This window comes from Pleurodeles waltl, chromosome 2_1 (genome assembly GCF_031143425.1).
Source record: "Pleurodeles waltl isolate 20211129_DDA chromosome 2_1, aPleWal1.hap1.20221129, whole genome shotgun sequence".
NCBI lineage: Eukaryota > Metazoa > Chordata > Amphibia > Caudata > Salamandridae > Pleurodeles > Pleurodeles waltl.
Window position 1 is genome coordinate 300,176,374 of NC_090438.1, and position 24,480 is coordinate 300,200,853.

The window sequence follows — 24,480 nt, forward strand, 5'->3', positions numbered from 1 at the left end:
TAACTAGAACGTCCCTGTAACTTTTGGTTTTCTCAGTGAATTTCTATGTTTAAAAAAAGAAAAAGTAATTGTAATTACTATATGGTAATCCAACCACCCCCCTTAGCCCCAGGGACCGCCACCTCCCTGGGTCAATCAGTATAATATACGGGGGTGGGCAAGTGACCCCCCCAGGGACCACAAGTTACCTAGGACATGAGTTATAGCTACTATAAATATAACTGGTGAATTTCAGTGGTATTTTAAGTTTAAACCCTTGTGTTGTCACTTAAATTTTCACTTAATTATAACGTTACTTAAACCTTTGTTTTTTCCAATGAATATATATATATATATATATATGAATATATATATATATTCATATATATATATATATACACACACACATATAATGTACATTGTGTGTGTGTTGACATATTGCTTGGCAGATTAGATTTAACATAACAGGCTGCTGGTTTCAATTAAAGTAACACAAGAATGCTCTGAAAAGTAATACATACACCTGTAGTAGGTTGACACAGAGCAAATAAAGTGGTCAGGAATTGTGAAATTTCATTTATTTTAAAATGTATTTTATTGAGATATGGGGCACAGAATTATAAAGAGGTATATTTATAAGTTATACCATACTTGATTCAGATGTGTAGAGCGGACTTGTTCAAAAGAGGTCACGCAAAACCTTGTAGTTAGCCGAATTTTCATAGATTCATAGCAAAAGAGAATAATTGTGTTTGAATGCTACCTTAGCTGATTGCTGATCATTGCTACTGCCCACACCAATAAGATTACCACACATAAAATTTAGATATGAACAGTAGTTAACTAGGAATATTTACTCTTATTGTACCTTTGGCCTACTTCTGGATTTCTGTAGTTAATCAGGAGTACTGAAAGAGTATGTGACATCTACTCAAGCAAAATGTTTATGAATCAGTCCCTTGTGTTATCTTTATACTGTTGAGTTTCCGGCTCAAGTTGCCATTGCTGGTTAAAGGAATATTTAAAATATGATTTTTTGGATAAAAATTGACTGCACTGTCTACAATCTGAGCATATTGATAAAATGAATTGATGAATTTGTTCTTTTTGTACCAGAGCAAGATATTGTTTTTGATGCTGTGATTTTGCTTTCTTTATAGGGCAGATGCACTAGAGAGAACTGCAAATACCTTCATCCTCCACCACATTTAAAAACGCAGCTAGAAATTAATGGACGTAACAATTTAATTCAGCAAAAGACAGCTGCAGCCATGCTTGCACAGCAAATGCAGTTTATGCTACCAGGCGCTCAACTACAACCAATTGTAAGTAAAATTGTTCCATAATATGCGGAGGAAAGCTAGCACTTCTTTTTCATATTGAGAATGTTTGCAATTTTTGCTATATTTTCCATAACCAATAACACAACTGAAAAACTAACATTAGAACTGTTATTAGTTGCATTAATTTGTATGTGTGTACTCCTATTGATCTTTTTTGTATTTCTACAGATTTATATTTTACATTCCAATCATCTCACCATCTCACATTCTATGATATTTTACTGTCTTGTCTCAATAGCCATTTAGATTTTAAGTCATTTCCAATTGTTGATTTATACAGTATTTATATTGTTCGAGAAAAAACCTGAGCAGACCTTTTTTTCATTTATTTTTTAAGGGAGATCTAACAAAGTATTCAATAATGCAACAATATGTAACTAGAACATTGTAAGAGATGTCACAGGTACGTCAAGAGTACACATTTTAAAATTAATACACAATCGCTTTTAAATTAAACTCTCCCACAACCTAAGAAATCTTTGTTTCGCTCTTATTTGAGCAACATATATATCTGTTCTCTGTGTTTCACTGTGCATTATGGCCAGCCATTCCTGAAACACTGGAATTAATGTAGTCTTCCATTGTTACAATGTTAACAATCAGGCTATGAGCACAGAAATACATATCCACTTACTATACTTGTCCGATAATCCCTTGAAAACAAATAACCAAATAAAATCATTGCATGATTGCACAATCATTTAATTTGCTTTCACAGTATTCAAAGATTACTTTACAATAAAGGTCTAGTCTAGAGCAGCGCATTATAATATGGGACCAATTTCCTTTTTCATCTGACTCACATATAAAGGAATTCGCTGAAAGTTCAGAGTTAATCATATTTAGAAACAATGAAGTACGATACATTAACAGTTTTGCATAACACTGCATCTTATGGTAGTTGACCCCTCTTAGAGCTGAAAGCTCCATCTGATTAACCTTATTTCATGGATCCAGTGTTATTAGAACAATTTATTTACCGGAGACTCTAGTAAAATGTCTTTCTTTTAGACTAGTCAGGTAAAGTTTCCAGGAATTACAACATCTCATGATCCAAAATCAAATCCTTATTGAAGCTCAAATTGCTTGTGTCAGCACCTAGGAGAAAAGGATATATAGGATTTTATCACCAGACCAGCCATCCTTAAAATATGTTCATTTATGGTTCTAGTCTTGACCAATATCTCCAAAACCATTTGTTAAAAAGTCTGACAGTTGATAAAAAAATGTTAAATAACCTTCCAGACATTGTTACTTTATCCAAGAATAGCTCATCCTTTGTGTTTATATCCTTAAAAATGAGTAGCAGCATTTATATGTGGAAAAGAATTCCTAAAAAACAAAAAGACTTTTAAAAATCCATTGTAATACCTTATATTGAGCTTTTTATGTGATTCTGCCAACCTCATGAGGTTATCAATTATATTTACCTTAAGTAGCATGATCATGAGAGCATTCTCAAATGATTTATGTGCAAAATACATTTTTTTTATTTTGAGGATGAATATATAAAAGTCACAAAATAATAGGTTTCGGTATTTGGAAAGGCTAGGCCTTCATGTGCCAAGTATCTGTATAGAGTGCCAAGTGACAGTCTGAAGTATTATTTCCCCATATAAATGAGGAAAATAAACTCTCTACGTCTTTAAAAAGAAACCTAAGATTTAAAACACATAAGACTGCAGTAAAGCTGTGCAGACTGTGGTAAAACTGACATTCTAATTATCACCACTCTACCAACAATCGAGGGAGGAAATTCCATCTAGGTAACAAAGATTTTATTTTATAAATTAATAATAGTGTACAAGTGAAATCATATAGATCCTCTAGATGTGATATAAGATAAATCCTCATGTAGTGCTTAGCTCTATTATATGATCATCGAATTTCAGTAGCTAAAAGTTCTGGAGTATAGTTGCAAAATAAAATATCAGTTTTTGATTTATACATTTTGTATCCATTTAGTTCTTTAAAATATTAAAAAACTATTGAAAATCCTCTCTCGTTTCATTATCCAATTACTCAAATATCCTTATATTGTCTGCATGTAATTCATTTTCGCCATTTCTGAATAGGAGTATTTATTGGTTTATTGCACCGAATAGCTGTAGTGAGAAGCTCTATAAAAAAAAAAAGCCAGTACAGTCCGGGATAGCGGACAGTCCTGTCTCGTTCAACGGTTCACCTTTAAAGCTCCTATATCTAATAAATTAAACATCAGTCTTGCATTAGCACATCCATAGACGTTACTTAACATGCTTGTGAGCTGGAGAGGAAGACCCACCATTCGTAAAATGAAAAACATGCTCTCCCGGTACAGAAGGTCGAAAGCCTTTTCGTTGTCTAATAAAAGCACCATTGCAGGAATCTGCATATTATTAAAACACCTGGTGCTTCTAGTAAATAGTTTGTATTGGCATATAATTCAAGCTCAGCAATTAAACACCTTTGATATACATGGATTAGCGTACCAGCAACTCTAGTCATGCTATTAACGTAGAAATAATTTTATAGTCTGAGTTGAGTAAGATGATCAGTCAATATGAATTTAAATCTTCTGGGTCACCTTTTCCTTTTAAAAGCTCTTCACTATCCCTTTATCATGGGTGGTGACAATATCACTACTGTTTAGAACATAATTTGCCGGTATTAACAAGGAGGGGTTTAAGATTTCTCTAAATGTGATAAAGAAATTCAGTTGCAGCCGGGCTCTTACGTTTTGGACAGTCTGCAGTCTTCTTGTGAGCTGGTTGCTAATTCCTGTGTATTTCCATAATCTAGTCTGCGGTGATGAGGGCTTGGGTGAAAGTTTTCCTGCTGTTATCTGGTGCCCTGTTGAAGATTTTTATCATCATCCTTAGGGGATGAAGCAGGACGAGATCAATGTGTATTGGGCAGTCATGTCTAGTTTGTTGTCTGTGATGTTTCTGACGTTTCTCGCTAGCGAGCAGAGTGTGAGAGTGTTTCCAAGATCTGTGTGGGCTACCAGGTGAAACCCCAGGGTGAGATGTTCTTGTCCAAGCTCAATTTGAGGCAATTGGATTTCATCAACATGGGCACTTCTGCCACACGTGTTGAACTTGTTCCTGGTGTTGGGTGAGTTCTCTGAGTGGGACAGTATCAGTCGCATGTCATCTGAATAAACTCCATGGCCTCTCCTCTAGCTCTTCGGCTTGAATTTGTGTTACCTTCCACATTTGTGGTTGCACTGGCAGTGGCCTTGATGTGGGGGAATAGTTTATTGGGTGGCAAAATGGGCTGCATTGAAGCTGCAATGAAATGTGCAATCTTTCAAATCATGAAAGAAAAAAGCACTTTTTATTCTACCTATATGAAAGCCTTGGAAATGTTTGAAATTGTTCAGACTGGGAATCTCCCTTTCCCAAAACCTATGTTTAAAAATTTGCTAAAGTTACTGTTGACAGTGAGTAGGACTAGAGATATCTCACTCTGTAGTCAGTCTGTAAGGAACGAAATAATAATAGGTAGTAGTATCTGTAAATTACCTCATCTTTTATGGATTCTTCCGCATGGTGTACGCAGAATTATTTTGTTATTAAGGCTAAACGTATTACCACTATGTGTTATTACAGGAGTCTGGGAGGTTATTCCAAAGGGTGAGAGGTATTGCAAGCTTTGCCTTTCCCATGTTCAATATTTGAATCACGTACATTTCTATGTCCAAACCTGCACATCGTAACTTTTTGAGACCAATCCTTTTGAAATATAATATAACTTCGGTTGCTGATGCTAGACTTTGTTTGTTTGCCCCTCCTTCTGAAATGGCTCGTGGAAAAATGTAGACTTTTTTAAAAATGTTTTTTAAATGGGTTTTAAAATGTTCTCCGGATTGGTGCTAAAGCTCCCCGAACTCCATTGTATTTGTTGAGAATTGTAAATCTCCCTTGCAATTGCACGTTAATGAACTTGGTTTGATATGATCTTTATTTTTGTCAATGTATTTTTGCTATTCATTTTTTGCTGGTCAAATTTGTGTGTAACTTTTTTTAGTTAATCGTCGCTACAGTATCTGCACTTTGTTTTTGTCATGAATATCTTTAAGTATTTGTGGTTACTGCATCTTGCCTGCGGATTTGCACTTTATTCTCTTTATGGTAGCATGGAGTGTAATGACCTTGAAATGCTCTAGCGCTTTTGCATATGAGTTGTCTTAGTCTTGATTATTATGCACATTTGCATTATTCTGTTTTTTGCACTTTTTTTCGAAGTAAGTATTTTGTATTTGCACATTTGTAAAAAGCAAAGTTGAGCACTTTATGGAATTTTATCATTGTATGGATTTTTAAATCTGTTCTACTTCATTTTGTGTTTGAACTGTTGTAGTGATGATGCCTTCTGGATGCACTGTTCTTATTGCTTATTTTTTATGTGGACCTTTGTTGAGAGCCTGGTCTAGTGGCTCAGTGGACTAACACATCCCCCACCATAGATTCCTGTGTTTGATCTCGTGGCCACAAGTTCAAATCCTGGCAGGTCCACTCAGCCTTTCATCCTTCTGAGGAATATAAAGTAGAAAGTATCTGCATAGATTTGCAGTTGTCCATGTGCACAGTAATTTTATTGTTCCAGGGAAAAAATGTTCATGGTATGCTGACAGAGTAACATTGAGTTGGGTTAACAATAAACATCTGTTATTCAGCACCAAGATACCCTTCTGGGTGAATGTGTACTTTACAAATACACCGTATGTTATGTTGAGATCCAAAACATAAATAAAATATACTGTAAACTGAATAAGTTTGAATGTTTATATTGTGAACTCTTATGATGGCAAACTGTGGAGTCATGTAGATGTTGAGCTTTGGGCTGAGTGAAGAACCCTGAAGGACTCCATAAATAAGATCTCAGGTGCATAATGGGCATGTTGACAGTGTGAGATCTTCCGGTTAGGAAGGAGCAGATCCATTCTAGGGCAAGTTCCTGAATGACTGTTTTGTGGAGTCATTGTATTAGGATGGGGTGTTGAGGACTTCTTATAGGTCTATAAGTAGAGGGCTGTGGATTATTCCCATTGTGGATTATGCAGGTGTCAGCGATTGCTGCAATAAAAGCAGTTTTCTGTTCTGTGAGTCGATCTGAATCCTGATTATGTGGTGTTGAGAAGCTGGTGCTTGGTAAGGAGGTTGATGGCTTTTACCAGGACTTTGGCTAGGTAGGGAAGGTGGGATATTGGTCAGTAATTAACAAGTTTGGTCCGGTCATCCAAGAGTTTCTTTAGGAGGGTGTTAGCCACTGCGTGTTTCCATGGTTCCAGGGAGATGGCTGTACTGATGGAGGTGTTCGGATAGGGGACAAAGGAGCAATCACTCACTGATAGGGATTGCTTCTATATCGAAGGCTTGGTAGGGAGAAGGGGTCTGCCAGGGTCTTCATAATTGTGGTTTCCTCTATGCTAATGGTGTCCCATGTAGTTATTGTGTTGACTTCCTTTGCGACTGGGTGAATTCTGGAGAGGGCCACGGGGTCTGGCTACAGGGGAAGTTGATGTAGAAGGATGTGGTTTTGAGGCAAAAGAAGTTTGAGAGGTCGGCAAACAAATCTTGTGATTCCTTGATTTTTCCGGGGATGGCTGTGGTGAAGTCTTTGATGACTGCAAAGATCTCTTTGCACATGTTGGAGCTGGCACTTATTCATATGACTAGAGCCTTCCTCTTGGTTTCTCAGATGAACTGGCGGTACCTCCTCTGGGCAACTTTGAAGGTATCTTTTTCCACTTCCCCTTTGCTGGTTCTCCATTTCCATTCCAGTAGTTTGCAGTGTTGCTTGGTCATTTTGAGATCTTCTCTGTAACCGCTGGTTCATGTTCTGACTTTAGCTGGGGCTAGAGTGTCAGTGCAGTTGGTGATCCATTGTTGAAGTTCTCAATGTTACGTACCAGGACGCATGTCAGTTCTGGTTTGTTCTCGTCTCTCGCCTCTGTTGGGCCCACTGTGGAGGCTCTTGTGGGTTGATGGATGTTGATTGTAAAACTGACTATGACGTGGTCTGTCCAGGCGACGGGTCTTGGTGTGTTGATCGTAATGTTGTCAGAAGATCTTCCTTAATTTATTTTGGTTTGTGTGTCTAGTTTTTGTTTTTGGACAATTACAGCATCTTAATAGTTCTTTCTGTGGATTTCTTTCTGATCTGCCATGCAAGGAATCTCCCTGAGAACTCACATTCTTCATATTTTTTTTTTTTTTGTAAATATGTCACTTAACTTTATTTAAACAGATCTCCCTATGGTACTGTTCACAAAGGTCTTGTTACACCTTCGCGGAACCAATTCAATTCAAATCACTTTTGTACTTTGGATATTTATCATAAGCTTGCTTAACTAGTCTTTCCATTTATTTTATTGACCTTTTCTTCCTCCTTTCTGTTGTGTACCGAGCTATTGTTTGTGCTTTCAGAGTTTCCTTAAATACATCCCAACCCATAGCACCACTAGCTGTCCCTTTGTTCTGGAAAAATAATTCCTGTATAGTTGATCTGACGTCTGAGACTCATAGCTTATGTTCTAGACATATTTTATTAAAAATCCATTTCTTGGCAGAACGGGCTTCTAAATATCTGCTGTAGTCAATTCTAATGCTGAGAGATCTGAAAAGCCATTTGGATACTTCAAAAGTTGCACAGATTCAAAAACTGATGAAGAAAAATCAATACATGCAACCAATTTATACCTCGTTGAGACACATGTATATTACTTTTTATCCAATAACCTACATCTCCATGGATCTGTCAAATCTAGATCCTTCTGTTACAAAGTGAGAACCATTATTGTCTTAGTTTCATTCTGCCTTCAATTGGGCATTGTAAAATTTAAATCTGGTAGTTGCTAACATTTTAAATCACTACCAATAATTATCTTGACATATAGTGAAAAAGATCTATTAATGTTTCAGTATTATCTCCTCTGGGGGCTTATACGTTAATAACAGTCTAATTTATGGCCAATTGTGCAATTGATCCAGGCCCATCATCCTCCTTTATCGGTGTGTCAGCTATGCGTTTCAACTTGTAGACTTTCCCCACAAATATATCTACCCCTCTGTGGGCGACACCCATTGGGGAATAGCATTGAAAACCTGACTATGTATTAAACATAGCAGAATTGGAAAGTCTACAATTTGAGATATGGATCTCCTGTTAAAGAATAATAGCTAGGCCATGCATTACACCCCATATTTTAATACCCTGTAATTTACGTCTGTTATTGATTCCACTACGAACACAAATATGGCACAGCATCCTACATGCAGCACAGTTGTCTTGGTTTTCAAAGTGTGGGATTAAAGACTCTTGGATTTTGATGTGCTGCTGAGATAATTTGATGCCCATCCTTATTGGCCACAACACAACCATCCCCCTTATCCTCCAGCTGGACAGATAGTAACAGGATGCGACAAGCTGCGAGGTATGTATCTGCTGCTTCATTAAAGAAGCATTTGCAATGCAATGGGTCTTGCGGTCGCTCGAGTTAGAGGTATTAGCGTTGTAAACTCCTAACCGGACCTTTCTTGCCACCTAAATTGAAAATGAAAAGTAAAACAATTTCACATAACTAACCGGACTTTTCTTGCCACATAAACTGAAAAGTAAAAGTTTCACATAAGCGAGCCGACAGACACCATCAGCGCAAAGCAGACACACAAAGGGAAATAAAAGTTCGCTTGCAGTGAAACCTATCGGCAAAAGTGCAATTATCCATGTAACCGGCAAATGTGCAATTATCTATGTAACCTGCAAAGTGCAATTATCTATGCAAAGCGCTGGACTTCTGCCCAGTGAGATCGTGCTGCGAAATAAACAGAAAAAGTAGTCCCTAAACACCGGAAAAGGCATGACGTATGCATGCTGTTCACTAATGAAAGCAAGCGGATTTTAAAAGGCAAGCCCACGAACCAATGAAAGTGACTGATGTGACATGGGGGTTGTTAGAAGCCCAAAGAGAGATTACAACAGGGGACGGAGCGATTTGCGCTCACCCCTAAAAAGTGAGGCAATGGGATGGCTCCAGTGTACCGCTTGCTGTTTGTTGAGCTAGTGCTTTGTTAAGGCATTTCAAAAACTATTTCTTATAAACAGTGGTCCCCGAGGCTGGAGGAGGGGAGTGTTTCACACAAGCTCAGTGCGACCAAGGCTTGATAGATTGCCAGAAACCTCTTTTGTGCTAAAATGGGGGTTTGGGCATTCTGTAAAAGGTCCTAAGCAACCAATTGTCACTTCTGCTTCATATTGAAGAGTTTTTCAATTTGTGCTGTCTTTTCCATAACCAGTTACTCACATGAAATAACTCACACTGGATCTGATGTCTGTCAGGTGATTTATTTATAAGGGTGTGCTGCTGTTGATCTTTTTTACAGCTTTTGTAAAGATATATTTTTACATTTCAGTCATCTCACCATCTCAATTTGCAAAACATAATATTGTCTTGTCTCAGTATCCGCATAGATTTGCAGTTGTCCATGGGCACAGTAATTATATTGTTCCAGGGAAAAATATTCATGGTATGCTGACAGCGTACTTTGCTCCATGGTACAGTACCAAGTGGTCTTCCTCACAGCATAGTTGTGTTCATTTAAAGACTTCAAACAATATATCATTACACTGCAGAATTGTTATTTCTTAATGTATAGCTAAAGGGGTCTGAGCTGGATTCATCCTGGACCCCCTTCTCACCATGACCAAGCAAGTCAATGCCGTCTCGTCCTCTTGCTTCCTCACACTCCGCATGCCCCGAAAGATCCTCTGCTGTATCCCCGCAGACACCAGAAAAACTGTGACCCACGCCCTCGTGACAAGCCCCCTGGACTACGGAAACACTCCATACGCAGGAATCACCGCAAAACTTCAGAAACGTCTTCAGCGAATACAAAACGCCTCTGCACGCCTCATCCTCGACGTACCCCGCCACAGCCACATCTCCGCCCACCTGAGACACCTACGCTGGCTACCCGTCAACAAAAGGATCACCTTCAATCTCCTCATCCACGCACACAAAGCCCTCCACAACAAGGGCCCCGAATACCTCAACCGTTGCCTCACCTTCTACACGCCCACCCGTCAACTTCGATCCACCAGCCTCGCTCTCGCCGCCGTTCCTCGCATCCGCCGAACCACTGCAGGTGGAAAATCCTTCTCCTACCTGGCAGCCAAGATGTGGAATTCCCTCCCCGCCCACCTCGACCACCTTGCCTTCCGGAGGCAGCTCAAGACCTGGCTCTTCGAGCAGCAGTGACCCCCCCCCCCCCCCAGCGCCTTGAGACCCTCACGGGTGAGTAGCGCGGTGTATAAATATGATTGATTGATTGATAGGTGAAACATGCCGTTCTGACTTGGAGCAGTGTATGCCTGTTCCACATGCTCTTGAGTAGTAGTAATTATCAGGCGACTACTTGTGCCTAGGTCATACCTGATATCTGCGTGATGTTTTACCACAATATCACAATTGTTTTTGTACAGGTCAATCCTATTCACCTCGTTATGACATACAACCATCTGAGCTCTAAATGGCATTCTCCTTCTTCACTGACGCACAGAACTCTGACCAGTGATTGCCAGGATTCTTTTCCAAGGTTACAAACCTAACATATCTGAAAGTGTAATTCTGCACCCAAGCTTCCAGTCCTATGGTCCCTTTTACCATCATGCTCTGCTGTGTCAGCCTATTTTCCTGGACACTGTTAAAATAGATTTAGCTCCACGAAGAACAGATTATCACCAGTTAACCGGTACGTGTATTTCATTGGCAAGGTGAGATATAAATATATATATATATATTTTTTTTAATTCATCTTGCTTACATTTGGGAAAAATTCTTGATACCTAAATATAGCCGAAATATTGCTGTGTTATTTTCACCTGCAAATAAGTTCTAATCTTTTTCCAAAAGCAGCTAACCTAAAAAAGCAAGACAGTAAAATATTTACTATAGCCAGTGAGCATTTTATTATGAGATGGCCGTGTCATTCTTGGCCAGATATTAGTGGTCTGAGAAAATGCTTAGGCCCTCATTACAACCCTGGCAGTCGGTGATAAAGCGGCAGTAATACCGCCAACAAGCAGGCGGTAAAAAAAATGAAATTATGACCACAGTGGAAACCGCCCACACAGACAGCCACTTTAACACACTGACCGCCATGGCGGTAGCAACAAGCACCATGGCGGTAACTGCCAACAGCCGGGCGGAAGACAATGTACCGCCCACTTATTACAAGAGGCCTATCCGCCACCTTTTCCGGGGCGGTACCAACGACATCAAAAGCACGGCGGAAATAGATCTCAGAAGTCAAAGGACTCACCTCTGGAGACTAAGGGAACAACCACGACGCCATGGAGCCCAAACTGCAGGTGTTCCCCATGCTGGTCTACCTCCTCCTACACCAGGAATTCCAACGACGGCGACTACAACCACGATGAGTACTGCCGCCTAGCACACAGGGGAGGGGGGAGGAAAAAGAGAGTGACACACACACGCAACACGCAACACCCCCACCCCCAACACCATACACACAAACAGATGCAACACATTACACATCCACCCCGTACCCTTCAGGAATAATGCAAGGACAAAAAGAAGTGATTGAAGTGAGTGTAATAAGATAAAATACTAGAAATATGTCCTCAAAAATCAAAACAGTATTTACATATATACAAATGGAGGGACACTGCCCAGTCCATAATGTCCGTGGGCCACAGGGCCACATCACGTAGGCCAAGGCCCACCTTACTCCTGCATCAAGACGGCAGGAACACTGCTGGGGCATCAGGTCGAAAATACACAGGCACCTCAGGGTGACGGGGAATGGGGGGCACCTCAGCCAGAAGATGGTACAACTCCACTTGTCCTGAAGGGGGCAACATGCCCTATGCGAGGTCCTGGGGAGTGCAAAGCCACAGTCTCCCTAGTGGGTGGTTTGCCCACTGCTTGGTCCTGGGGAGTGCAAGGCCACAGTCTCTCTAGTGGGTGGTTTGCCCACTGCTTGGTCCTGGGGAGTGCAAGGCCACAGTCTCTCTAGTGGGTGGTTTGCCCACTGCTTGGTCCTTGGGAGTGCAAGGCCACAGTCTCTCTAGTGGGTGGTTTGCCTACTGCTTGGTCCTGGGGAGTGCAAAGCCACAGTCTCTCAAGTGGGTGGTTTGCCCACTGGTTCTGGAGGGGGCCTTGTGCCCAGTGTGCTTCATCCTTGCAAGGAGGGGGTGAGTGGATGCCTTCTTCCACTGGTTCTGGAGGGGGCTTTGTGCCCTATGATGAAGATCTTGGGGAGTGCAAGGTCACAGTCACTCACCTGGGTGTCAGACCCACACAATTTGCAGTGGGCAGGATGCATTACAGTCCATGGAGACAGGACTACACACTGCCCGCCGGTGGCGACGGCTGCTCAGTGATGGCAGTGCCGATGCTGGTGTCGGTGCTGCAAGTGGTGGGGGGAGGCTCGGACGGCTTTCCACTGGGGCTGCTGCTGCTGGCAGTGGTGCTGGTGGCGGTGCAGGTGGCAGTGCAGGTGGTGGTGCTGGTGGCAGTGCTGGTGTAGGTGCAGGCAGTGGTGGGGGGAGGCTCCAGCCCTTCCCCTGCAGCCTCAGACGGTTTCCCACTGGGGCTGCTGCTGCTGGCAGTGGTGCTGGTGGCAGTGCAGTGGTGGGGGAGACTCCAGCCCTTGCTCTGCAGCCTCGGACGTCTGAACCGCCATGGTTGGTGTTGCGGGCTCAGATTCAGTCCCAGCACCAGACCTCCTGTCCTTCCTGCCTGCAGGGGCAGGCCCTTTGCCTTTGCCCTTGCCATCTGGTGGTGCCTCCTTGGCGTTGCCGTCTGGTGGTGCCTCCTTGCCCTGGCCAGCTGGTGGTGCGTCCTTGCCCTTCCCCTTGTAAGCTGGTGGTGCCTCCTTGCACTTACCAGCTGGTGGTACATCCTTGCTCTTCCCCTTGGCAGCTGGTGTTACAACCTTGCCCTTCCCCTTGGCAGCTGATGCAGGCACACTGCCAGTGCTGATGGGTGTTTCCTTGAAGCCTCTCATACTTGCAGTAGCTGCCGAAAGTACTGTGGCCGTGGGGTGGGTGGCTGAGGTGCTAGCCTGGGTTCTGCCCATCCTGGCCCAACGTGAAAGATGGGGGGGTAGGGAAGAGGTCACAGGTGGAGCAGAAAAGCTTCTTAGGGACACTGGGGTGGGAAGAGGGTGAAGGTTTGGTAGCGAGGAAGAGGGAGTGTTTGTAGGAGGTGTCTGTCTGCTGTGTTTGGGCACAGATGCATGGGCTGGATGCTGTTGTGAGGTGGGTGGCTGTTGGGTGTCTTGAGTGCATGCGTTTGTGTACTTTGGGAGGAGGGGGCACAGACACAGTGAGAGAGGACACGGGATGTGTGCATGGATGTGGGGGTGGTGACTGCCAGTGAAGGGCGTGTAGTGATAGGCGTGATGGTGATGGAGGCAGTGGGTGTGGATGTAGTGCATGCAGGTGTGAGTGGAGATGCTACTGGGAGGGAGGTGGACTACGAGGAGGAGGGGGACACAGTGGAGGCAGTGGATGTTGGTGTGTCTGCATCTGGATGGTATTTGTGTGAGTGCATCTCGATGGTATTTGTGTGAGTGCCTGTGGGATGATGTGTGGCGCTTGTGTTTGCCTGAGCCACTCCTGTGGGTTTCTTGGGTGCATGCTGGTCTGAATGTGTGCTTGGGATAGGTTGTGGTTCAGGGGAATGGGACTGAGCAGAGGAAGCTGGAAGGGGGAGGCTAGAGACAGGAACAATGGCTGCCATCAGAGAGGAGGCCGAGCCTGGAATGATCTCTGTTGGGCCGCCATGCCAGAGTGAATGCCCTCCAGGAATGCATTGTTTGTTGCAAATGCCCTGCCAGCGCCTGGATGGCATTCACTATGGTTGACAGCCCAACAGAGATGGATCGCAGGAGGTCAGTAGCCTCCTCACTCAGGGCAGCAGGGCTAATTGGGGCAGGGCCTGAGGTACCTGGGGCAAAGGAGATGCCCACCCTCCTGGGTGAGCGGGCACGGGAAACTCGCTGAGGGGCTGCTGGGAAGGCGGTGCTGGTACGGGGTGGTGGCTGTACCTGTAGTTGGGGTGGGCACAGAGCTGTCAACCACCAATAGGGAGCTTCCATCGAGGGAGGTATCACTTTCAGAACAGTCCCCTCCTATCTCCGCCGTGGTGCTCCCCTCACCCTCCATCCCACTGGTGCCCTCACCGTCACTGGATTTGGCCTCATGGGCCCTGTGGGATGCAGCTCTCTCTGTTGCCGGTGCCTCTGCTCCTCCGCCAGATGATGCTAATGCACATAAGGACAGGATGTCAAAACAAAAAGAGGGGGGAAGGGACAGAGGATACACTTGGTCAATGGCAGCAACAACACCACTGTTGGCGTACACAACACACAGGGAACAGCCCTACGCACTAGGCAATGCACTACCAGTCACAATGCTAGTCACCATGCCATGGCCAGTAATACGTAACACCAATTGCAGCATACCTGAGACCCACAGAGCCCTGCCCAGTAGTGGATGCCCACTACCTTGGTTGGAGGTGGAGTTCATCAGCCCGTGCCCAACATGGATCCTACCCTGCAATGTCTGGCATGGCCTAGGGGCACCAACAGGCCCACATCCCCCACATGGGGACCACCCCACGAGTAGTATATATTCAGAAACTGTACTCACCCCCTTGTGGCTGCTGTGATGCCCTCAAGTGCCTATCCAACTCTGGATAGGCCACCGCTAGTATGCAGAACATCAGAGGGGTCAGGGTTTGACAGGCACCCCTTCCTCGTTGGGAGGCCATCCCCAGCTGGTCCTTCACCGTCTTCCGTGCCCTGTATCTCAGGTCCTTCCGCCGTTTGCGACAGTGGGTGCTCCACCTGCCATAGACCCCCAGGGTCTGCACATCCTTGGCGATGGCATGCAATATTCCCTTTTTCTGATGGGCGTTGACCTGCAGAGGAAATACACATAGAAAAAGGGTATTAGTCATACCGTCCGGCCTGTTACACTAATGGCCCACCATATCCCTCCCATCCCCTTATGCACATACATTACCCACCATACATGCAGCATGCTGCCCAGGATCCCTCAAGCACCCCCCCTTACATGAGGCCCTCACATACAACACTCCATGCATTCATGCCTCATGCATCGTGCTCACAGTGTACTCACCTGTTGGTCTGGAGGCCCATACAGCATTTGGTACTGGGGTAGAACCCCATCCACCACTCTCCAACTCCGCAGCGGTGAAGGCAGGGGCCCTTTCCCCAGTGACACGAGCCATGGTCGGTTCCAGACACAGGTCACAGCAGCACTTGCAGTGTAGGTCCTCTCCTGTTGAAGGTCAGGTAGCAAGTGAGTGAACAGATAGAAAATGGCGGTGACGTCCGCTGCGGTGTGTACCGTCACCATCGGCGTACATCACCATTGGCCACTGTAACCCATAGGGCCCAATGACAACCAATGAAGAGTTGCACGGCGGTACTCGGCCGCCTCCCGCAATGGCTCACAACGTTAGCGGCATTACCTCATTCCCACCTGTCCATCCACACAGGACAGGCGGGTGCCATTTCAGGGGGGGGGGCAGGCCATGGCACCTAACTGCGTCACAGCACACATAGGCACCATTTCGGCCTATACATCAACATACTGTTTCTGTCACAACATGCAGTGCACTGACATTTTGGAAATGTTGAATGCTGACCAGATGCTCATCGTTTTGCCCCCTAGATTACAACCACTGTGGATGAATAGGAGATGGAGACATCCCCCCGTGTACAGGCCTCTGGTGAACTTGGCAACAATGGAGGACAGGCACATAATCCTCACCTACACACTTGACAGGGCCACAATCTAAGAGCTGCATGCCCAATTGGAGCCAGACCTGACCTCTGCTATCCGTCACCCCACTGGGGTCCCCCCTCTTGTGCAAGTCCTATCTGTGCTCCATTTCTTGGCAACTGGCTCCTTCCAAGTGACAGTGGGCTTGGCAGCAGGAATGTCTCAGCCAATGTTATCAATAGTGCTGACCAGAGTGTTGTCTGCCCTGATGAAACATATGCGCAGCTAAATTTTTTCCCCCCAGGTGGAGGATTTGGCCACAGTGAAAGCTGACTTCTATGCAATGGGACACATCTCGAACATTATTGGGGCAATAGATGGTACACATATTGCCTTTGTCGCCCCACCCTCGAGAAATGAATAGGTGTTCAGAAATCGAAAGAGCTTTCACTCTATGAATGTGCAGATAGTGTGCCTGGCGCCTGGTGGACCAGTACATCTCCCATGTGAATGCCAGGTATCCTTGGTCTGTGCATGATACCTTTATCCTGAGGAATAGCAGCATCCCATATGTGATGGCTCAACTCCAGAGGCACAGGGTGTGGCTAATAGGTGAGCCCATGGTCCCCACCCAGTATATGTTGGTGTATGGGTATTGGGTTGGCCCTAAGGGTTGGTGTCTGGCTAACAGGTATCCCTCGGTATTTGCAAGTGACTCTGGTTACCCCAACCTCTCATAGCTACTGACCCCAGTGAGGAATCCCAGGACATGGGCAGAGGAACGTTACAATGAGGCACATGGGCGAACAAGAAGAATTATAGAGCGAACCTTTGGCCTTCTGAAGGCCAGGTTTTGGTGCCTCCATCTAACAGGTGGTTCCCTGTGCTACTCACCCAAGAAGATGTGCCAGATCATTGTGTCATGTTGCACAACCTTGCTTTACGTCGCCAGGTGCCTTTTCTGCAGGAGGATGAGGCTGGAGATGGCATGTGGCAGCGGTGGAGCATGTGGACAGTGACAAAGATGAGGCAGAGGATGAGGATGTGGACATTAGAACAGCAATCATTCAACAGTACTTTCAGTGACACACAGGTTAGACACTGTAACTTCACCTTCCATTGCAGTTTTGTATTGTAAATTTTCACTGGCAGGCTGATATTCACACTACTATGGCCACATACTGTACCCTTTGACATGTCTATTTAGGAATACCTTTGCCCCACTCTGGCTCCTGGTGTATTGACTGCAGCAAACTACAGGTCATACCTATGTATACATTACTGTACAGTTGAATTGCAATGTCTACAGATTGTTAAACGAATACATAGTTCAATCACTTGACTGACTCAATACTTGTATTCTTTACAGGATGTTTATTCATGTGCTAATAAGTGGGTGGGGTATTGCTATAGGCTGGGGGGGTGGGGTGGAGAAGAGTCCAGGTAAGAGTTCCAGTCTATTTGTATCACAGGTGCATTGTCCAAGGGGGCACAGGAAGTGGAGCAATGGCGGTTCAAGGTGGACAGGGTGACAGAGAGGGACACAAGGGTGACAATCAGGAGAGTCTTATTTCCTGGCAGGGGTCTTGCCAATGTTCTCTGGCTTCTGTCTGGATCGCAGGGACCATTTGCAGGGTGGTTCTCCTTCTGCAGGGGGTGGGGTGCTGGTGGCCTGTTGTTCCTGTGTCGAGGCCTCCTGTCCAGTAGCGTCAGCAGAGGTGGAGGGCTGTTCATCGGTGTGGCTAGTGTCAGGGGCCCGTTGGTGTGCCACTGCCTCCCTCATGGTGTTGCCCATGTCTGCCAGCACCCCTGCAATGGTGACCAGGGTGGTGTCGTTGTCCCTCAGGTCCTCCCTGATCCCCAGGTACTGTCCCACCTGCAGCCGCTGGGTCTCCTGCAACTTGGCCAGTGTCTAGCCTATCGTCCCCTGGGAATGGTGGTATGCTCCCAGGATGTTGGTGAGTGCCTTGTGGAGAGTCGGTTCCCTGGGCCTGTCCTCCACGTGTCACACAGCAGTCCTTCCAGCTTCCCTGTTGTCCTGTGCCTCTGTCCCCTGAACTGTGTGCCCACTGCCACTGACCCTAGGTCCCTGATCGTCCTGTGTTTGTGGGGTTGCCTTGGGTCCCTGTAGTGGTGGACACACTGATGATTGACGTGTCCTGGGGACAGAGGTATGGGGTCGCTGGGTGGGTGCTGTGGTGGTGTTTCCTGAGGGGGGAGGCTCTGTGGTGGTATGGGACTGTGCCTGGGTAACCAACTGTCCGGAGGTCCCCGATGGGCCAGGTTGGTCATCCTGATCCAGGCGAGCAGAGTGCTATCATCACTGTGGGGCTCTTCTGTGGGGGGACTGGATGTTGCTGGCACCTCCTCTCCGGTGACGTTGTGTGAGGGACCTGTGAGGATGTTAATGCAGTGTTATTGTTTCTGCGTGGGGTTGCCTGGGGTCCCTGTAGTGGTGAACACACTGCTGATTGACGTGTCCTGGGGACAGAGGTATGTGGTCGCTGGGTGGGTGCTTTGGTGGTGTTTCCTGAGGGGGGAAGGCTCTGTGGTGGTATGGGACTATGCCTGGGTAACTAACTGTTCGGAGGTCCCCGATGGGCCAGGTTGGTCATCCTGATCCAGGCGAGCAGAGTGCTATCATCACTGTGGGGCTCTTCTGTAGGGGGACTGGATGTTGCTGGCACCTCCTCTCCGGTGACGTTGTGTGAGGGACCTGTGAGGATGTAAATGCAGTGTTATTGTTTCTGCGTGTGACATCTTGTGCATGGGTGTGTTGCCATGTAAGGTTCTAATTGCCCTGGCAGCTTAGGCTTGTGTGAGTGGTGATTTGGTTGGATAGGTGATTGTCTCACGTGTGCATGCTTTGTTGATGGGTGTCCATGCAGGTCTGTGAGTGGTGTCCATGCATTGGTGTTGCATGCAGGGCTTGGATGGGTGGGTTGTGATGGTGGGGTGTGTGGGAGGTGGTGGAGTGATGGGAGTGAGGGTGCGGGTGGGGGTATGTGATGGCATGCAGGTAGGGGGGTGATAGTAGTAGAGATTTGACTTACCAGAGTCCAGTCCTCCTGCAACTCCTGCCAGACCCTCAGGATGCAGTATTGCTAGGACTTGCTCCTCCCATGTTGTTAGTTGTGGGGGAGGAGGTGGGAGTCCACTGCCAGTCCTCTGTACTGCTATCTGGTGTCTTGCAACCACAGAACGCACCTTCCCCCGTAGGTCATTCCACCTCTTCCTGATGTCATCCCTTGTTCTGGGGTGCTGTCCCACGGTGTTGACCCTGTCCACGATTCTCCACCATAGCTCCATCTTTCTAGCGATGGATGTCTGCTGCACCTGTGATCCAAATAGCTGTGGCTCTACCCGGATGATTTCCTCCACCATGACCCTTAGGTCCTCCTCTGAGAACCTGGGGTGTCTTTGTGGTGCCATGGGTGTAGTGTGAGTGGTGTGTGTGAGGGTATGTGGGGTGATGTGTTGGGGTGTGTGCTGTGAGGTGCGTGGATGGTGTATGGGTGATGGTGTTCTGTGGCTCTGGTTGTGTGGGTGCTCTTGCTGTATCTCTCTCTAGTGGCAATTTTTGTTAGTCGTAAAGGGATGTGGGTATTGTCAGTGGGTGTTTTATAGTGGTGTGGGTGTGAGTTTGGTGTGTGTGAGGGCGTCAGGTGTCTGTTATTCAGATTGTCCATTGTGATGTTGTTTTGTTAGGTTGTGTGTATTTTGAGCGCGGCGGTATGTAGCGCCAATGGTTTATTGCCATTTAATGTTCGCTGTGGTGATTCGTGGGTCATAATTCTGTGGGCGTAGTTCTTTTGGCGTTACGGTGTGGGGTTTTGCTACCACCATTTTATCACGGACCTTTGAGCTGGCCGACTTGTGTATGTGTCTGTATAGTGACGGATTGCTATGTGTGTGACCTAATATGGGTAGCGGTATACTGCAGTGACAGCAGTATGTTGGCGGCAGTCAGCATGGCTGTCTTAGCCTTGTCTGTTATTCAGTTGCTATTACAATAGGCTTTGTAGGTAGATGCTATGGTAGTCGCTATAAAGAGAAGTCAAGTTAAGAAGGACAAATGGCCAGTGCTGGCAACTTTGGGGCTGCAAAACCAGGTTTGAATCCCAGCACTGGCTCATTATCCTGTGATTCTGGCCAAATGACGTTTGGGGCTATTCCCATAGGTAATTTACACTTGTGGGTAACTTACTCTTACACTTTTGAATAAATTTGCAACTTTTGGCTATTCACAAAATCTGAGTGTAAAGTTACTCAACAGTGTAGACTTTTGCGTCTCCACTCCCTGAAAAAGGGTGAGGACTAAGATTTGCAAATGTAAGTTACTACTGCCAAAAAAGAAAGAGTATTACATTCAGCACCACAAACATATCAATAATGCTGCATCAGCCTTCCATAAAAAACAGTGGTGGCAGGTACTTAAAATAAAACCCCATTGTAAATAAGATTCCATTAAATTACATTATTTTAAACTAGTTAAATAACTAAATAAAACAATGTTAGAAATATCTAAACATTATGCATATTTATTTATAAAATATTTGAACTCCATTTTGATCAAAACAAAATTATGCAAATTACATAAAAATCTATGATGATGTTCAATACACTTTTTTTAATCATCCCTTTACTTTACCATAGGGACATCTTCCCCCGATTGTGAAGTCTTCCTATGATAAAGTGTAGGGAAAAGTAAAGCAGTTTATTTAACTAAAAAAATAGTATTACCTTTATGTTACATATTAATGTGAATTAATTGTATATGTGAATTTAAATGTAGAACACCTTAACAAAAAATTGCCATTGCACTATTATCTTAATCTAAATATAATAAATTAAATAAAACATGTTTGTGAAGTTTACATTAAAAGACAAATTCCCACCTAAAGTAAAAACAATATTTTTATTATGCATTAATTACTAACAGTGCTGGATATAATTAATTAAAAGCAATTTAATTATATTTCAATAAAAGCTTATATTACATTAATTTATCAATTCAAAAATGCTTGTTAAAATATTTTATAATTAAGACTGTTTACACTCAATTATATTTACATTTTCAACTATTTTAAATAATTTAACATTATTTATTTTGGGGGTTTAATTTACGGCCCTACCATTATTATTATATTATGTGGGTGAGTGTTGCAGTGCCAGTGGTTGCTCATTCGTGGTGCTGGACATTCTAAAGCTGTGAGCTGGAGCACTTGAGAGGAAGAGTAGTGTGGTGTAATGGCCTGAACTTCTGACTCAGAGGTGACGGAGCCACGTTCGAGTCTCAGCGTCAGCTCAACATCCTGTGATTCTGGGCAAATCACTTAATCTCCCCATGCCTACAATTCAACGCCTTGAGACCACCATGGGTGGTTTGCTGTGCTTTACAAATCCTGGATTTATTATTATAGTACTGTTTTCTTCCCTTTTTAGCTGTAGTAACTTGAGAAGTGCAGTTTGTGAACAGCAGTGGGGTGACTTTTTGGTGGGTGCATGAACCGCTCACTAAACCCCCTCTAAGCCCCTCCTTACTCTTTGCTAAATCCCTCCCCTTTAGAAGTAACTGCCTCTTTTTCAAGCCACTCACCCTGATCCCTCCCGTATGTACTAAGTCACACATAATGCCACAACACCTTATGTGTGTGAACCTTAATGGCATAGATTTGAGAATTGTCCTCTCCAAAAAGATCGATATGGTATGGTGAATGGACTAGTTAAGCTGAAATAACAAGGAGACAAGTCAGTATTACCCTATAAAGGCATTTTGGAGAAATATTCCTTAAATGTTCTGTAGAAATGAATTTGTCATTGGAAGTAGTGAATAGCCTTGCTACGTGAGGCATTCAGGATCAAGATATTTAGGGCCTCATTACGACTCTGGCGATCGGACGAAGCTGAACTCAGTGCCCCCGTGGCTGACTCCGACTGCCGCCACCTGTCTGGATCCATGATCCTGGCAGTGCTCCCTCGGCTGTCCGACCGCCAGGGTCATAATATGGCGGTCGGACCGCCAGGAGTGCTATGGTCTAACCGCTCCCACAGGTTTGACGGTCCGTAATTAGGCTCTTAACCCTGAATGTTGTTGCTGAAACATCACAGATTTAGTAATGATATTGACATGTGGGGGCTAGTTTTGCTATGCGCGGTTTCTTTAACATTTATATTCACAAGTTTTGCTTTACTTGGCAAACAGACATCATATCTTATACATAGTGGGATGGCAGCTTCAATGTAAATCAATATTGGCTTTTAAGCTAGGATGAGAGAAGCAGGAGGGCACTTGAAATAATCACACACAGTCTGGCAGGATGCGGCCTCTTCCTTTAGGTCAGTTTACAATTACCCCCAGGAATAAGGGTGTTCTGATACGGCAGTCATTACTGTATTTCTACTTTGCAAGACCACAATCTCCTAAAATCTCTCAGACCCAGCATTTTCATCAAGCAAAATATTTGGACTCTACGCCATAGCATCCACACCCATTCACATGGACCTACATTTTTTTAAATGTGTACATCAAAACTACTCCCCCACACATTATGTTATAAAAATAATATTCCTTAATATAATATACAGATATCTTTTTAATAAATATAAATTGTATAATTTTCTCCTTAGTAAATGTTTTTTCTCTTTCATAGTGTGACACTGAATCTAAATAAATTGAAATAAGTATATTAACCCTTCCTCAAAATACCTGTCTGATTTATCAGCCTCTGTCTTTAGGTCATGGATCCAACACAGTATCCAGGTGCACTTATTGACTGAGAAAAAACCCATCACCTATTAGCGAAAAATATACACTTGCAGTAGCATGCTCTAATAATATATCACAGTTTTCAACATGCATACATGATAACAATTAAAAAGACAAATTTCTGTTCAGCCAAGGCAACAATTCCTTACTGAAAACAGCAGTTACAATCACACAGTGGCCGATGATCCAGCCTCAAGGTAGGGGAACTCTCCAGGCAGGTAACGCCATTGCCTCCCTCCCAGGGTCACAGGCAACCTAGTCTTCAGTATCAGTATCTACCCCGCTAGAGGATGCATCACCCGGAGCTACAAATCTGTCTCCCAGGGCCCTCCATGTGGCCAAGTTATCCCCCAACTTGACGTCCCTTCAGATTTTTTTTCATTTGAATTTCCTCTGCAAGAGTCCGCTCTGCTAGATCCCTGTACTAGTGTTCTGACATTGACCCATCCACGTGATAGCTACCCTTTGTCGGGCCAACAATAATGCTGGCTGTAGATATCTGTATGCCATCTCGCAAACTTTAGGCCTCCTAATTTTCCCAGTAGACAGAACTGTGAGGTAGGGAGCCCCGCAACAATGTGGTTTGTGTGAGTTTGTCCACTACCCAGACCCAGAAGTCTTGTACCTGTTGGCACCCCGAGGCCATATGCAGGAAGTCAGCCCCAGAAAGCCCGCAGCACAGACATGCATCTGACTGAGTACGAGACAGCCAATGAAGTCTCAGAGGCATCACATAGGTGCGATAGAGGAAATTATAGTGGATCAACTTAAATCAAATTTAGCTAGATACAGTCATGGTAAGGGTGCAGACGCAAGTCCAGTCAGCGTCCTCTAAAGCAATGCCTAGATCAGTCTCCCAGGTCGCTTGAGCATGCAAGGGGAGACTCGCAACTTCTTCCACCATTGCTTTATATAGCAGGGACACCGAAGGCACCATGACAAGGTCCACCAAAGTGACAGATGCCACCATCACCGTAGGAAATGTAGTCCAGGTCTGCTGGGTCAGCCTGGTCAGGTCACATAATATAAGATATGTCCTGGTCATAGTGCAAGTGTACCCTGTCATCCCGAATAAGATAAAGTGCTCCTTAGGATACAAGTCCCCAGCAACTCACAGCCAACACCCCCCATCCCTCCCCAGGCCTGAAAAGACATATTTTCCTCCATGCATTGAATCGGAATGAAAATCCACACCAGTAGCTCCTGGTGGAACGGAGCCCGCCAGAGAACCACTGTCACAAGCCTCTGCCACACATGAGCAGTCTTGTATGACCACAAAAGGCAAGGCGCACTGTAGCCCTCCATTAGCAGAGCTGGGAGCTCGGAACTTTCGGCTGTGCCCGATACCAGGTGCTTCTCCCAGTTATCGACATCCTCTAGCCAGCGGGTGGCATGCTGCATGAGAGAAGCGAGGTAATAGCTCAAGAAGCATCTTTCAATGGTACCTCAAACTCCGTCCCCGTTCTTTGAATTTCTTGTAAGTTTGCCACTTTTGTAGGCTTTGGGGAATTTCACCTATCTCTGGGCTAGCCTTCTGGTGTAGGACATTCTTGATCATGCCTTTGAGGATTGAAACATGATCAGTAATATTTCTTAGTTTTTATGATAGTTTCACATTTTTGT

General features: G+C 44.7%; 1 protein-coding gene across 7 annotated transcripts in view; it reads left to right on the forward strand.

Annotated features, from left to right (window-relative positions):
- Positions 1-24,480, forward strand: part of MBNL3 (muscleblind like splicing regulator 3) — a 525,152-nt gene that overhangs the window by 340,463 nt on the left and 160,209 nt on the right. For all 7 annotated transcript variants that reach the window (XR_011199288.1, XM_069212526.1, XM_069212525.1 and 4 more), the window contains exon 3: positions 1,140-1,304. Coding sequence is in view for 6 of the 7 variants with exons in the window: in XM_069212526.1 (XP_069068627.1) it covers positions 1,140-1,304 (165 nt within the window). In the remaining variant the exon portion in view is untranslated. The remainder of the gene's footprint in view (positions 1-1,139; positions 1,305-24,480) is intronic.